At 42.0% G+C, this 16,544-nt stretch overlaps 1 protein-coding gene across 1 annotated transcript in view; it reads right to left on the reverse strand.

Annotated features, from left to right (window-relative positions):
• epha10 (EPH receptor A10) overlaps window positions 1–16,544 on the reverse strand; it is a gene marked incomplete at both ends in the record, with an annotated part of 222,557 nt that overhangs the window by 169,075 nt on the left and 36,938 nt on the right. Inside the window, 1 exon segment of the mRNA XM_083772484.1 lies at window positions 8,956–9,020. Within this exon segment, the coding sequence (XP_083628610.1) occupies window positions 8,956–9,020 (65 nt within the window).

The following is a 16,544-nucleotide window of genomic DNA, read 5'->3' on the forward strand; positions in this document are numbered from 1 at the left end:
TGTGTCACTGCTATTTTTGACAAAATAATGTTCACCTTTTTCCAGAGCCTCTGCCCAAAGTCTAATATCTCCCTGGCCAAGGGGGGATTTCTCTTAGATTAGTGGTAAAGAGTAGGGTTGTCCCGATATGTGATGTGTGATCATTAATCAGGGCCGATTTCAGAATCGGACCGGGAGCAAAAAACGTGAACGGGACATCCCTAGTATCAATAGGATATCTTTTTTAGGATATTATACTATTGTCATATGGCAGAAGTGTTCTATAAAAATATGAATATCGGATCGGGAAAATCAAAAATCGGGAGCAAAGAAAACGGGATCCTAGTTAAGAGGTTTGGCTTTAGTGCTCCTTTCTGTGCGGGATACAAGTGTTTAAACTAAGGCCACTTTTAGACGGCAACAGTCTCCAGAGAAAACGGCAAAGTCCCGCTGCGTTCTCATTTATATATTTTTATTCAGCCTTTACACGGAGACGCAACAGTGAATGAAAACGCTGTAGTGTGCATGCCAGGTCGCTAGGTGGCGGTGACGCACTGCCAGATAGACCAGGCACGCATGTACTAGTAGAACCACTTCCGTTCTATTTCCCATCAAAAGGCTTTTTGTTTACATCATAGTTTACATTCACGATCGCTAGTCGCTACATTTGTAGGATGAACGGGCGAGGGAGCGCTTCCTCAGTCTAGGGACTCTAAATATCGCCTACGACCCTGCATCAATGTAATAAAAGGAAGCCCTGCATCAATGTAATAAACAGAAGCCCTGCATCAATGTAATAAACAGAAGCCCTGCATCAATGTAATAAAAGGAAGCCCTGCATCAATGTAATAAACAGAAGCCCTGCATCAATGTAATAAAAGGAAGCCCTGCATCAATGTAATAAACAGAAGCCCTGCATCAATGTAATAAAAGGAAGCCCTGCATCAATGTAATAAACAGAAGCCCTGCATCAATGTAATAAAAGGAAGCCCTGCATCAATGTAATAAACAGAAGCCCTGCATCAATGTAATAAAAGGAAGCCCTGCATCAATGTAATAAACAGAAGCCCTGCATCAATGTAATAAAAGGAAGCCCTGCATCAATGTAATAAAAGGAAGCCCTGCATCAATGTAATAAAAGGAAGCCCTGCATCAATGTAATAAAAGGAAGCCCTGCATCAATGTAATAAAAGGAAGCCCTGCATCAATGTAATAAACAGAAGCCCTGCATCAATGTAATAAACAGAAGCCCTGCATCAATGTAATAAAAGGAAGCCCTGCATCAATGTAATAAAAGGAAGCCCTGCATCAATGTAATAAAAGGAAGCCCTGCATCAATGTAATAAAAGGAAGCCCTGCATCAATGTAATAAACAGAAGCCCTGCATCAATGTAATAAACAGAAGCCCTGCATCAATGTAATAAAAGGAAGCCCTGCATCAATGTAATAAAAGGAAGCCCTGCATCAATGTAATAAAAGGAAGCCCTGCATCAATGTAATAAAAGGAAGCCCTGCATCAATGTAATAAACAGAAGCCCTGCATCAATGTAATAAACAGAAGCCCTGCATCAATGTAATAAACAGAAGCCCTGCATCAATGTAATAAACAGAAGCCCTGCATCAATGTAATAAACAGAAGCCCTGCATCAATGTAATAAAAGGAAGCCCTGCATCAATGTAATAAAAGGAAGCCCTGCATCAATGTAATAAACAGAAGCCCTGCATCAATGTAATAAACAGAAGCCCTGCATCAATGTAATAAAAGGAAGCCCTGCATCAATGTAATAAACAGAAGCCCTGCATCAATGTAATAAACAGAAGCCCTGCATCAATGTAATAAAAGGAAGCCCTGCATCAATGTAATAAACAGAAGCCCTGCATCAATGTAATAAACAGAAGCCCTGCATCAATGTAATAAACAGAAGCCCTGCATCAATGTAATAAAAGGAAGCCCTGCATCAATGTAATAAACAGAAGCCCTGCATCAATGTAATAAAAGGAAGCCCTGCATCAATGTAATAAACAGAAGCCCTGCATCAATGTAATAAAAGGAAGCCCTGCATCAATGTAATAAACAGAAGCCCTGCATCAATGTAATAAACAGAAGCCCTGCATCAATGTAATAAACAGAAGCCCTGCATCAATGTAATAAAAGGAAGCCCTGCATCAATGTAATAAAAGGAAGCCCTGCATCAATGTAATAAACAGAAGCCCTGCATCAATGTAATAAACAGAAGCCCTGCATCAATGTAATAAACAGAAGCCCTGCATCAATGTAATAAACAGAAGCCCTGCATCAATGTAATAAACAGAAGCCCTGCATCAATGTAATAAAAGGAAGCCCTGCATCAATGTAATAAACAGAAGCCCTGCATCAATGTAATAAAAGGAAGCCCTGCATCAATGTAATAAAAGGAAGCCCTGCATCAATGTAATAAACAGAAGCCCTGCATCAATGTAATAAACAGAAGCCCTGCATCAATGTAATAAACAGAAGCCCTGCATCAATGTAATAAACAGAAGCCCTGCATCAATGTAATAAACAGAAGCCCTGCATCAATGTAATAAACAGAAGCCCTGCATCAATGTAATAAACAGAAGCCCTGCATCAATGTAATAAAAGGAAGCCCTGCATCAATGTAATAAAAGGAAGCCCTGCATCAATGTAATAAACAGAAGCCCTGCATCAATGTAATAAAAGGAAGCCCTGCATCAATGTAATAAAAGGAAGCCCTGCATCAATGTAATAAACAGAAGCCCTGCATCAATGTAATAAACAGAAGCCCTGCATCAATGTAATAAACAGAAGCCCTGCATCAATGTAATAAAAGGAAGCCCTGCATCAATGTAATAAACAGAAGCCCTGCATCAATGTAATAAAAGGAAGCCCTGCATCAATGTAATAAACAGAAGCCCTGCATCAATGTAATAAACAGAAGCCCTGCATCAATGTAATAAAAGGAAGCCCTGCATCAATGTAATAAACAGAAGCCCTGCATCAATGTAATAAACAGAAGCCCTGCATCAATGTAATAAAAGGAAGCCCTGCATCAATGTAATAAACAGAAGCCCTGCATCAATGTAATAAAAGGAAGCCCTGCATCAATGTAATAAACAGAAGCCCTGCATCAATGTAATAAACAGAAGCCCTGCATCAATGTAATAAAAGGAAGCCCTGCATCAATGTAATAAACAGAAGCCCTGCATCAATGTAATAAACAGAAGCCCTGCATCAATGTAATAAACAGAAGCCCTGCATCAATGTAATAAACAGAAGCCCTGCATCAATGTAATAAACAGAAGCCCTGCATCAATGTAATAAAAGGAAGCCCTGCATCAATGTAATAAAAGGAAGCCCTGCATCAATGTAATAAACAGAAGCCCTGCATCAATGTAATAAACAGAAGCCCTGCATCAATGTAATAAACAGAAGCCCTGCATCAATGTAATAAACAGAAGCCCTGCATCAATGTAATAAACAGAAGCCCTGCATCAATGTAATAAACAGAAGCCCTGCATCAATGTAATAAACATACGCGTTGTGAGCCCATGTGAGCCACGATGTGTGATTCACAGTTTTGCCCGTTTACATGGAGACTAGAGGAAACAGCGTTTTTTTTTTTTTTGTGTGGAATGTGTTTTCACTTTGTTACGATTTCAACCCTCGAAAACGTCGTTGTTGTCTAAATGAGAGTAGAAAGCCAAGTTCAACAGCAATTTCAAAGTGGCCACCATGAACATGGCGTCAATGGAGCAATTCCATGTAAATCAATCAAGTGAAATGTCATTCTGATAGCTATAATTGACAGAACAAGAATCTATGGATTAGGCGGTGGTATTGATTAGGATTCTTCATGCCAATGTGTTGAATAAACAGAGTAATCAACATGCAAAATAAAAAGGGGTTTATTGGACTATTGGGGATCAATACGTGCACGTTCCCCTGCTGACGGAGACTGATGGACGCAACATGACAGATATAGTGGTGCGAACAGCACAGCGCATCGTGGGAGGGGAGCTTTCCCCACTCCAGGAAATACACGAGAGACGTTGTGTGGCTAAGGCTGAGAGCATTATCAGGGACATCCATCACCCCAGCCATAGCCTGTTCAAACCACTTCCACGCCCACGGCCGGGCAAATATGAGCTATATGAGCATCAAGAGCAGCACCACCAGACTCTTGAACAGTTTCTACTTGTCCACAATTAGACTGCTGAACAAGAGCTAGGATTGGTGACGCCACACAGACTGAACGGATTGGTCTCCTTTAGTAATAATAATAAAACTTTATTTGTATAGCACCTTTCATGACATGAAATGCAGCTCAAAGTGCTTTACATAACAATGGAGAACAAAAGAAAAGCAAGGCAACGACATTAAAAAACAAGCAGTAATGCAATACAGTGAGGACATGAATAACAAAAAATTAAAAATTAAAGATAAATTAAAAGCAATGTTGTAGAAGTGGGTCTTGAGCTGAGCTTTAAAAATGTCTACAGAGGCTGCCTGACGAAGGTACAGCGGGAGCTTGTTCCATGCAGACGGCCCGTAGAAGCAAAAAGCTGCTTCCCCGTATTTTTTAGTTGCCATTTTTTTAGGCAAAGCGAGCAGGCCAGCAGTGGAAGACCTTAGGGGGCGGTTTGGGACATATTTAGGCAGGCAGTCATGTAGGTAGGAAGGTGCGAGACCATTGAGAGCTTTATAGACAAGTAAAATAATTTTAAAATCAATCCTAAAAACACCCGGAAGCCAGTGCAGTGATGCCAAAACTGGAGTAATATGTTCTCTCATCTTAGTTCTAGTTAAAACTCTGGCTGCTGCATTTTGGACAAGTTGTAATCTTGATTCAGAATCAATAATAACCCCCCAGGTTCTTTACTGTACTGCTACTTTCTACAGTCAGGTTGCCAAGTCTGCTTATTATTGATAGTAGAGACTACTCTGTATATACCAGGGGGGCAGTCAGCCAGATATTTCGTGAAGCCTCATTTGAAATCGGTAGTTCATATAATGGCCTGTTGTGGCGCTGGACTGGACCCAAAAAGCCCCATAGCTCCATAGAGGCCCATGTATTTTGGCCCAACTTCACCTAGACTGTATTACCTTAATAAACATGGTCATGAATACTTTCTTCTTCCAGTCACTAGTTTAAAGTCTCATTTCTAATGTCATAATATTCTTTTTGGAAAATTATGGTCCCATTAATTAAAAAAATGACCATAAAGAAAAAAAAACATCGCGTATGTTCTGAGGGGCGTGGCTACCGTTACAGTCTATGATCGGGATTCCCCTCCCACTCGAGTCAAAATAAAAACCAACAGAGAAGAAAGGGGGAAGTCCCGCCTCGTTGTCTGGGCAGCCAATGGCCAGCTGGTCCAAAACGGAGCCAGCCAATGGCCAGCTGGTGCCAAACGGATCTAGAAAGATGGCGACTTACAGTGCAAGAATAACAGGCTTCATTTTACGTTCATGTTAGACCCGGCGAACGCTTTGTCCATATTTTTTACAGTCTATGGTATATACACATAGGCTACATCACTTTATTTATTATTTTATATGCATACATATTGTACCATGTAGATTAGTCATGTACTATGCACTTTCTTTCTTTTAACTGCAATGATGAGCCTGCACAAACAAGAATTTCACCCATGTTACTTGTAATGTGATGTGACAATAAAGTTTGATTCTGAGTTTCAGCGGTGTGTGAATTTCTCCTTTCTTTCAGAGAAAAACATTGTTCACCATTTAAATCCTATATCCTTAGTTAACTGCATAGGGGGTGAAATCAGCCCTCAACGGCTTCCGTCAGAAATATGGAGGATGGAGAGGGACTTTTACATGTTCCATTAGAGCCTGAAAACCCATTCTGGCAGCCAGCTCGTAGCATGCCTCGTTAGTCAATAGACTTTCAATCCCTACTTCTCAGGTGTGAATACCGCTTGTGCCACTATTTTTGAGCCCACCTCAAAAAACTTTCTTTTGCAGATAAAGTAAAGTTTTAGAGCGACATAGATGGCCGGTTAACCCATTCTGACCGGGCACCCATTTTGGTATTAGCATCATGTCGTGCTTTAGCTATTGAAAAATAGCAGATCTACAAGCTCATATCGCGCCACCGAGTGGCGCGATACGAGCTTGTAGGTCTGCTATTTTTTTGAAAAATCGAAGAACGACTGACATTTTTAGAATCTGATCTCAGGTCAGAATGGGTCAATCAGACCAATGTGTGTCCAGTGGAAACCTCGTATGAATCTGATCTCAGGTCAGAATGGGTTAAGACTGAGGTATAGGTTTAGTAATGTCCGACATACAGTACAGTACATGCGTTCTCCCGTGGTTTTGTGCGGTGCCACTCAAAGCGACTACTGGGTTGGGCTGCTGGATGCAAGGGCCAACCCCTACTACGTATGTCAGAAGGCGTTGAGGGATGATTTCACCCCCGTGCTAGTTAAGCGGGGTCCCCCACCGGTCTAGACATGGTCCCCCCTTCTTTCCCTCTACACACAAATATCCAACAATAAATACAACAAAAGATACAAGCTCACAACATGTGACAAGCTCACAACATGTGAGCTTGTAAAATAAGCCCCAAAATGAGGATACTGGGGTTCGTGGGGTTTAAAAAATTATGCCAATTTGTTTGGAATTAATCTACTGATGGCTGAGTAAGGACAAAGATCAGCATTTAAAATATAGAGATATGACTAAATCAAATGCAAGGACATATTTCCCCTTGTCTCGCACACACACACACACACACACACACACACACACACACACACACACACACACACACACACACACACACAGTGATGCTAAGGTGATAAACTACACCATTATCAAAGTGACTAAATGAAGGTGGAGGCAGTGTGCTTTTTCTTGGCCAACTCTCATGGACCCTGTGTGTGACTCAGACAAGTCCATTAATCCTGGATTTACAGCTTTGCATGTGGTCTCACCACCACCTCCAACAGAGCATCAATTCATAATAACCACCTACACACCCGTGGACACAGAGGTGCACAATGTGTGTGCACGTGTGTGTGTGTGTGTGTGTGTGTGTGTGTGTGTTGGCATGCGTCCCATCAATCCTACTAATGCTATACATTACCTCAACAACCATTTGTTGTGTGTGTGTGTGTGTGTGTGTGTGTGTGTGTGTGTATACGAGCAAACATGAATATCTGTACACGTGCGTGTGCGTGTGTTTGTGCGTGTCTTTCTGTGAGTCAACGAGTATGATTTGAGTCTCATGCAAGCTTCAGGTGAAAAGTGGATGAATAAGTGCCGTGACACTGGGCGATTCTTTAAAGGGTCCCTGCCACGGCATTTATCTTGCAGTCATAACTTAGCGGCACAGGGTTTTTACAAGCCAAATCGATTGGTGGGAGTTGGACAATTTATCTGTGGCAGCAGCTCTGTGTGGCTGGTTGAACACTGCAGTATCCTGGGCTGGATTAGCCTCATCGATTAGTGATCATGATGAGCTCTGGACTGCAGAGACAAAAATGGAGAGAGAGAGAGAGAGAGAGAGACAGAGTGTGTGACGACAGAGAGAGAGAGTGTGAAGAGAGAGAGAGAGAGTGAAAGTGAGTGCTAGAGCCGAGATGGGGAGTGAGCGATAATACTACTGTAAGCAAGACAAACGGACACAAACAAATGGTGGTTCTTGGTGGAAACTAACCATCACGTCGGGGCGGACACGGACACACGGACACAGACACAGACACAGACACACACACACACACACACACAGTGTGACAAAATGCCAATTTAAATTGCATCAATTTGGAATGTCAGTGAAAATTACAATTCATGATTTTTGGGCAAAATAAAATTAAATGTAATTAAATGTTTCACTCGAATGTGCTGAAAACACATCATATAATAAGTGATTTCAATGCATTTGTTTATTATGATCGGCATTATTTTGTATTGGAATGGATTCATCATAGTGAAATGGATTTGTAGTGAAATTGGAGATGTCATCATGATGCACTGAATTGATTCATTATGTCAGGGTTTATGTGTGTGCTTTACTAATACTAATCTGTTCAGTGTGATGGGACCTCCATGGTTTATGTGTGTGCTTTACTAATACTAATCTGTTCAGTGTGATGATGGGACCTGCATGGTTGGAGAGTGGTGGCAATCAAGGATTGGAGGCAGCTGGCCAGTTCCTCCAATCACTATAAAAGAGCCACCTTGCCTGTGGTTCTTTCTCTTCCACCTGGGCCACACAGGGCATATTGTTTGTTTGACTCAGTCCTCTGTTGGGCAGATTAGTTTCCCTGCCAGGTTTTTGTTGGAAACATGTGTCCGTTCTACTTTAAACTTAATTATTCCATTTAATAAATTACATTTTTGCATTTATCCCATTCTTTGTTATGGTCTGAGAGCCGGACCTTAACCCATTCTGACCTGAGATCAGATTCATACGAGGTTTCCACTGGACACACACTGGTCTGATTAACCCATTCTGACCTGAGATCAGATTCTAAAAATGTCAGTCGTTCTTCGATTTTTCAAAAATAGCAGACCTAACAGCTCGTAGCGCGCCACTCAGTGGCGCGCTATGAGCTTGTAGATCTGCTATTTTTCAATAGCTAAAGCACGACATGATGCTAACACCAAAATGGGTTCCCGTTCAGAATGGGTTAATTATTCTATTTAATAAATTACATTTTTGCATTTATCCCATTCTTTGTTATGGTCTGAGAGCCGGACCTTAACAATTAAAAGAGTGGAATTGAATCGAAGAGATTGAAAAGAAAATCACCCGTGTGAAGTGAGGGGTGCAGCGAGGGCAGGATTTATATCAGCCAGATGACGTCTTACTGTCCTAAACAAACATTAAAGTCCATATAGTTGGCTGTCATAAAATGCATAATAACTGCCCTAAGCAAACATTAAAGACTTGGCTGGCCTATGACAACATTTCGGAAAGTCATGCTCAAAAAAGAGGTACTCACCCCATTGGGGGGATAGGATGTCCAGCCCAGCTCCGCCTGAGTCTCTTTAGAATTCAGCAGCACCACTGTGAGAGAGAGAGGACAAATTGAGGTGAGATAATATGTTCTTTTACTTTTGTTATTGTCATTTGAAATGAAAAATAATCTGACTGCCGCCATGTGTCCTTGTGTGTCCACAAACATGAAGCATGAATCTTATAAGAAACAGAAGCCATTGACCCTTTCTACATAAACCCAAATGTTTGGTCCATACCCTCTAGAATAAACAGAAAGAAAATGAACAGTTCCAAGCAATGACAGCCTGATATTTTGGAAATAATCCAAAAAGAGACAAGTTTAGAGGGATCACAAAAAATCTGTGGTGGAAGTGTCTTTTGCTAACAACACTAATACCATCTGTTGAGGAACTAAGCCGAGGCGCGGATGGACAAAAAGCGTTGCAACATCCTCTGTGCTTTAAGAGAAAAGTAAAACACATGATGATAACAGAGGCCGGATTAATACAGATCAGCTCTCTGGAAACAAGCTGCAAGACAAGAAAAAGATGCCCTCATATCAACTCCTCATTGACCTCCAGTTCAGCACCATGGACAGCGGAAATGAGAGAAAGCTGCAGGAGAATGTCTGTTTCAGAACCATGGACAGCTCCACAAAAGGCTCAGACTGCTGGCTGTGATTAATAATGCAACGGAAACATGAAGACATTTTGTGGCTAGTTAATTAGTTTAATAAAAAGTAAATACATATCACTCTGCTATGAATACATGCATGGGTTTGTGCTTCTGTGCATGAGAGGTTATAAAAACTAAGATAAGATGAACCTTCCTTCATCAGGCTCTGGAACATGTTCCCCATTAGATCTGCCCAGTCGATTGGGGTTTTTAAATCCTTACTTAAAACCCATCTGTTCTCCCTTGCTTTTAATCACACTTGAGCTCTTCTGTCTTTGTATTTTTTACTCTGTCAATGCACGTTCTTCTTTTATATGTATTGCCATCAGAGATTAAAATAGGGTGCATCCCAAAACGCAGTTTATAGTTAAGGGACGCAATAAAACAATGACCTCTGCATCCACGGGATGGACTACTGTACTGTTTTTTATTCTAGTTATTATGCTAGATTCAGTTATAATAATCATTTCTTCTTCTGTTTTCTACATGAATATAACCACATTATAACCATATAAAATTAAATGGGAGTTAAATGCTGCAATTTGTAAAATATGACTCCTAACGTGGTTGAAGTGGGACTCATAAAATGTCCCTGGGACTCATCTAAAAGACCATCCCTGCATCCCGGGACTGATTACATTGAAAACCTATTTACGTCACTGTGCCATTTATGTTTATGTTGTAACGATGCTTTGAATTGCTTTGCCTTGTTCAGCACTTTGGTCAGCTTTTGGCTGTTGAAAATGGGCTATAAAAATGAAGTTAGATTTGATTCATCAGGTGTACACTAATATACAGTAAACAGCACAGTCTTGATGCCTGAAACAGCTCATTTACTCCATTCTGACCTGAGATCAGATTCATACGAGGTTTCTGCTGGACACGCACTTGTCTGAATAACCCATTCTGACCTGAGATCAGATTCAAAAAATGTTAGTCGCTCTTCGATTTTTCAAAAATAGCAGACCTACAAGCTCGTATCGCGCCACTCGGTGGCGCGATATGAGCTTGTAGATCTGCTATTTTTAAATAGCTAAAGCATAACATGATGCTGACACCAAAATGGGTGCCCGGTCAGAATGGGTTATATTATAATTGTTTCAAGTAAAACTTTTATCAACATATTAAATCGATCTATAACTTCAGACATCTACAGTGACATCAGCAGTTACATTATGTTTAAAGGGATATTTCACTTTTTAAAAAATGTCATCGTCTACTCAGGCTTTTGTAACCACACCAGACAGTTTTTAAGTTGTTCGATTCAGCATTTTAGAGCGTTTTCTTTTTCTATTTACTGTTTTATTTATTTGTAATAATTATTTTAGATTTTTTTAGTCTCCTCTGTCCTGCCCCTGGAGGATTTTCTTTTCAAAAACAATTATTACAAATAAATGAAAACAGTAAATAAAAAACTCGGCCCCCTCACGTATTAGAAGGACAATATCAGTTACCAGAACAAAGTAACTTGTGTTCACATAAGCCTGAGTAGACGATGAAATCATCAAAAGTTTTTTTAAGTGAAATATCCCTTTAACTTTGGTAATTATATGAACAACTTCAGCATGTTAATTCAAGGGTAAATGTGTTTTTGTTTGTTTGTCTTTTAACACCTTAAGCCTTGCTTTTAACGATATACTCCAAGTACAGAATAACTATAATGAAGACATTTGGGAGTTGAAAAGGTTCACTGAAAACGGGTTGGATGTGTTTAATTATGAAGAATACAGCCCCCAGTTTGAAGTAGGACTGTCTGGTTCCAGGGAACAGAGAAGCTGCAATACACTGTTAAATGCCCTTGACTAAACACCACATTAGCATTATTGTTTTAACACCACTGAGAGCCAGGAGCCTGGCACTGTGGCAAGCTGATAACACAGAAGCTTTTCACACAACTATTAAGAGTCAAAGAGGGCATATGGATGGGAAGAAACTGGGACAGAGAGAAAAAGGGAGGCACAAACGAGAAGATAATGACAGCAATAGGGAGAAAACAAGACTAAGAGTCTAAAATCCCTGCTAGTAGGCTGAGGGTGGCGCTAGAGGCAGGGTCACGAGGTCACCAAAATGGTTAAAGTTCATCCTCATTCCTCTGTGGCGGAGGAATACACTCTTTTCAAGATATCTTGTTTGGGACTGAAGTGTTGAATGGACTGAAGGAAATACTGAACATTTTAGTGAGATGACAAGACACAGAGACAGAGACAGAGACAGAGACAGAGACAGAGACAGAGACAGAGACAGAGACAGAGACAGAGACAGAGACAGACAGAGAGAGAGAGAGAGAGAGAGAGAGAAAGAGTACAAATAAAGGAATAAGAGCTAATATGAAAGGATCAGTGTACTCCAGTGAGGAGTTGGGTAATCAGTCAGTGCTAAAAGACAAAGACTGAAGGGAAGAAGTCAGCACTATGATCACACAGTGAATATGGCCAGTAATCACTGCCTACTGCAGTTATACAAGCTAATGGGTCGTTGGCGACTGGACAGAGAGACACAGAGAGATGGGGAGAGAGAGAGAACGAAAGACAGACATTAAGATGTACAGTAGGGACTGGGAGGGAAATAAATTGAGCTGGGTAGAGTGAGACGGAAAAAGCCAGAGAGCATGATCGAGAGAGAAAATAAAGTGAGAAAAATGCGAGCGAATCCACAACTCTGTGTGGTTCTAGCTAATGGCCATACAAATTAGCGGTTAAACACTGATCTGTGAGCTGGCTTGTTATTCCTGTCATGCTGGCCTTGGTCCCAGTCGTATATGAGTCAGACTGGCTGTTATAAAAGAGAGGAGAAAAGAAAATTATCATTCACAGCCAGACAACGGATGAGGCGTGATCTATAAAAATAACTGAATCTGTTCGGCTTTCGTCCACATCATATGGACAACTTAGAGTCAGATTAAGAGAGAATATTCTATAAAGTCGCAGGTCCTTTTGTCTGAGCTGCCAAGAGATCCATGGCACTTCATTCAAAGCACAAGTAAAACTGAAAAGTCTGCCGGAGGAGTCTAGCTTTTGTTGAGAGCTTTCCACGTACTCTAAAAAGGAGCCAGGGTGTGGAATGGTGCAAAGATATTGAGGAATTTCATGGTTCTTTCACCAGAGATAACACTTAAAAGTTGTTGACTAACCTCAATGAATGAGTGGAGAAACAATTAGCAAGCAATTAGCAACATGTCATGCTCTGTGGCATGTGTAAAAATGCTGAGCAGTCCCAGCTCAACTCGATTTTTGGATCAAGTGACTATGAAAGCGGGTTCATTAATGGGAAATGGATGGCCTGGAGCCTCAGTCAAAAAGACTAGCGTTTCACTGGAAATGTGACTAAAGTTGCATCTACATTTGGAGTGGTTTGTCCTCGGGTGACTGAGAATGTCAATAGACTATCAGCAAGAGCGGTCCATCGAAAGCCTAGAGAGGGACATTATAGTGCTGTTGCAGTGCTAAACCCCTCATTACAAAGACAAATGCACCTTTTAAAGTTTAAAGTTCAGTGGCGCAAATACCCTAGGCTAATGTCTACAGAGATGTGGTGGAACAAGTGATATTATGTGATGATGGTGATGACTCATGCTTCACCACATTCTCCTTAAGTGGTTGAGTGCATGTAGGTGTACATCAACAGAAAGGTACAGGTCTGAATGCTTGACAAATACAATGAGGGGGTCCAGACTCTATTGGCCAGAGAAACGGCAGCAATGCACAATCATAGCCAAAAACCAGAGGACTGTGGTCCCATTGATGCTAATGAAAAGCAATTTTAAGAACATTTAAAAGAGATAAATACAATTTTGATCAGGACCAACTGACATTCAGCAGTGTCTTTTGAGAGGACTTAAAGCCAATTCATAGTCTAGTTTATGGTAGGGATGGGTCCGATTAATCGTTAATATTGAATTATGCTAATCGATTTTCATTTTTGACACATTTACACATCCCTAGTTTATGGTAAAGAGGTGACCACCAGGTGGTTTTGATGAAGGTGTTCATAGTCTATCACCGTGCTCATATCTGCTACCCTCCATGGCCAACACTTCCTCAAATTCGACTATTGTTTTCCCTCTGCTTTCTCTGCCCATCTGCCTCAATTCGATTCCTTTCTGGTCCTTTTCTGTTTCTTTCCTATTCTATTTATGTCGCTGTCTCTATTATTTCATTCTTTACGTTCTCTTGTTCTCCCGCTGGCCGCTGCTCTCTTTCGGGAGTTTGTATTTACGTTGGGAGCTCAGCTCGCCACGGAGAAAATAAAAGACGGGCAGTGTTGTCCTGTGTACTATACACAACATAACAGCTTCTAGACCAATCACATTGCCCGGAGCGCGTCTCGGTGACCACCGTTTTGAGTAATAACAGGGATTTGTCAACAACAAGGAACCTGGAAAATATGGTTGTGGGGTTTTACGGTTTATATATATAAAATCTTGGCTCCGGTCTTGCAAATCTACAAGCTTAAAGCACGCTGCGTTGTAAGCTTGTAGATCTGCTATTTTCGGCGCACAGCCCCACGGTCCTACGACAGCGTAAACATTCGGCTCTAACACTTGTGTAGTGTCATAAAATGAAGATGACACGAGTATTTCTGCTGCCATGCTCTTGTCTCACAGTCAATAAAGTGTCAACACGTTTCTGACTCCAAGTAAGATACTTACGTACTGCAGTGCGTAAAGTCACTGAGATCCACGAGCGTATCAGACGTGTGTTATTCACAGAGTTATAATATTTCTAGAGAGCGGATGAGGAGCGACAACCCCGCCCCCTGCTATTCACTTCAATGGAAGTAGCTCAGTAGCGTTTTGAAGGACCCGAAAGTATGATGAAGTCTTCCGGGTATAGTAGGCCTACCCCTCGAGCGTCGATATGATTGGTTGGCTCCTATCATAGTACCCCTCATGCTGTTCTTGTGGTACCTCCATAGAGTAATAAAAGGATAGAGACCGAACCGGAACGTTAGCCCTGCCTCCCCCCCCCCCCCCCCCCCCCCCCACGCTATTAATTTCAGTGGAAGTTGCTCAGTGTGGTTTTGAAGCACCCGGAAGACTGCCAGAAGTATAATTATAACTCAATGGTTTGAGCGAGCGGAAGTTTAGCCTAGCCTAGCCCCGGACCTCAATTTTGAGGTCCGGGCTTACGCACGTGACGTCATGAACGTCCGTCCACTTCCATTAACCCATTCTGACCTGAGATCAGATTCATACGAGGTTTCCACTGGACACACGCTGGTCTGACGAACCCATTCTGACCTGAGATCAGATTCTAAAAATGTCAGTCGATTTTTCAAAAATAGCAGACCTACAAGCTCGTATCGCGCCACTCGGTGGCGCGATATGAGCTTGTAGATCTGCTATTTTTCAATAGCTAAAGCACGACATGATGCCAACACCAAAATGGGTGCCCGGTCAGAATGGGTTAAAGTGCTGCAATTCCACATTTCGCCAGAAGGTAGTGGCAGATTCAACGTTGGATAGCCTTACTGGGGGCTTGGGTACCTCCGCATGATTCACGTCCTACGTCACAATTCATTCATTCATTTAACCCGGGCCCAGACCGCCTGCAGTACCAGTTTTGACCAGTAGGGAGACGACTTCAACGTTGGCCAGAAATTCTGGGGGCTTGGTTATTCAGAGCAGAGTGGAACAACACTACGGCAGGCAAAGAGGGACATTCTTGAGATTCTAAGAGTACCTTGTTTTTTTGGGGGGGGGGGACAAACCGTGTTTTTTTTAAGGTCAACCACACCAATGCAACTCATTGAGTTGCATTGGTGTAGTTTACCGTAAAAAACGTTTTGTCCCAATGCGACCCTTTGGTGTGGTTTGGGCTTAAGCCACCCAAGGCTGATAAAGTGAGCAGGGCGGAGTTGAGGATCAACGTAATTTATTTATTTTTCCCTGCAATGGATTTTTAGGCACTTGGGATTGTACCAGGATGTGCATGCATAATCAAAATGACATTGGACAAGTTATCCTGTGATGAAATACTTATATGCTGATGACGTCAGCGGTCTCTCCATTCCAGGATGACAACGTGAGTGGTCAAACATTCAGCGAGACCACACACACAGAACAGGAGCCCTAAGCCGGGACATATACACACTGGGAGCTATGCCTATGGCCTTCATCAAGTATTTACCCAGCTCTCACGAAGCCCATCTTCCTCTTAAAGTGGTTTTACAGCAACATGAGTCAGGACAGCTCTGTAATAGGGTCCACTTTAAAGGGCCATGGAGTTCAAGAGCCCTCAGGCTTTGTGTTTGGAGACAGATTCATATAGGAAGAGCCTTGAGTGAGTGTGAGAGTGTGTGTGAGAGTGTGTGTGAGAGTGTGTGCGTGTGTGGATTTGCGTGCGGAATTCAGAGCTATACTGTATAAACGGAAGAGAACAGGCCCTTCTATTTCAGAAAGGCCAAGAAGAATACCAAACAAAAATGCAGTGCTAATCTCTCACAGTGTAGCACACACGCACACACACACACACACGCACACACACACACACACACACACACACACACCTACTGTAGCACACACCCAGCTTAGGAAGCAGAAATCGATACAGACTAAACACCCCACACACACACAACACACACCCCCCCAATGAGAGAGGGTCTCATTTCATAATTCGCCTCAGTAATACCAAATAGTTTATAAAGGGTTGCAGGAGGGATTAGCTCCGAAGTCGTTGGTCTGTCCTCCCTCTGACCCGCGGGCTACTTATCAGCCATCCTCCACCAGGCCCGGCTGGGGCTCGGGGAGCTCAGCATGCACAGAGAAAGAACTGTGGGATGGAGGATTAGCTTGGTCCTCCCTAGCCCTACCTAGCCCCCCTGCACCTGCCCCACGGGATAGCCATTGTCCAGGCATTATCCTTCTAATGGAACAGTACACACATCGGAGATGATGGAAGCACTTGTTGTATATCTAAC

The sequence above is a fragment of the Protomyctophum parallelum genome, assembly GCF_964188405.1.
Source record: "Protomyctophum parallelum genome assembly, chromosome: 1".
In the NCBI taxonomy this organism is placed as follows: domain Eukaryota; kingdom Metazoa; phylum Chordata; class Actinopteri; order Myctophiformes; family Myctophidae; genus Protomyctophum; species Protomyctophum parallelum.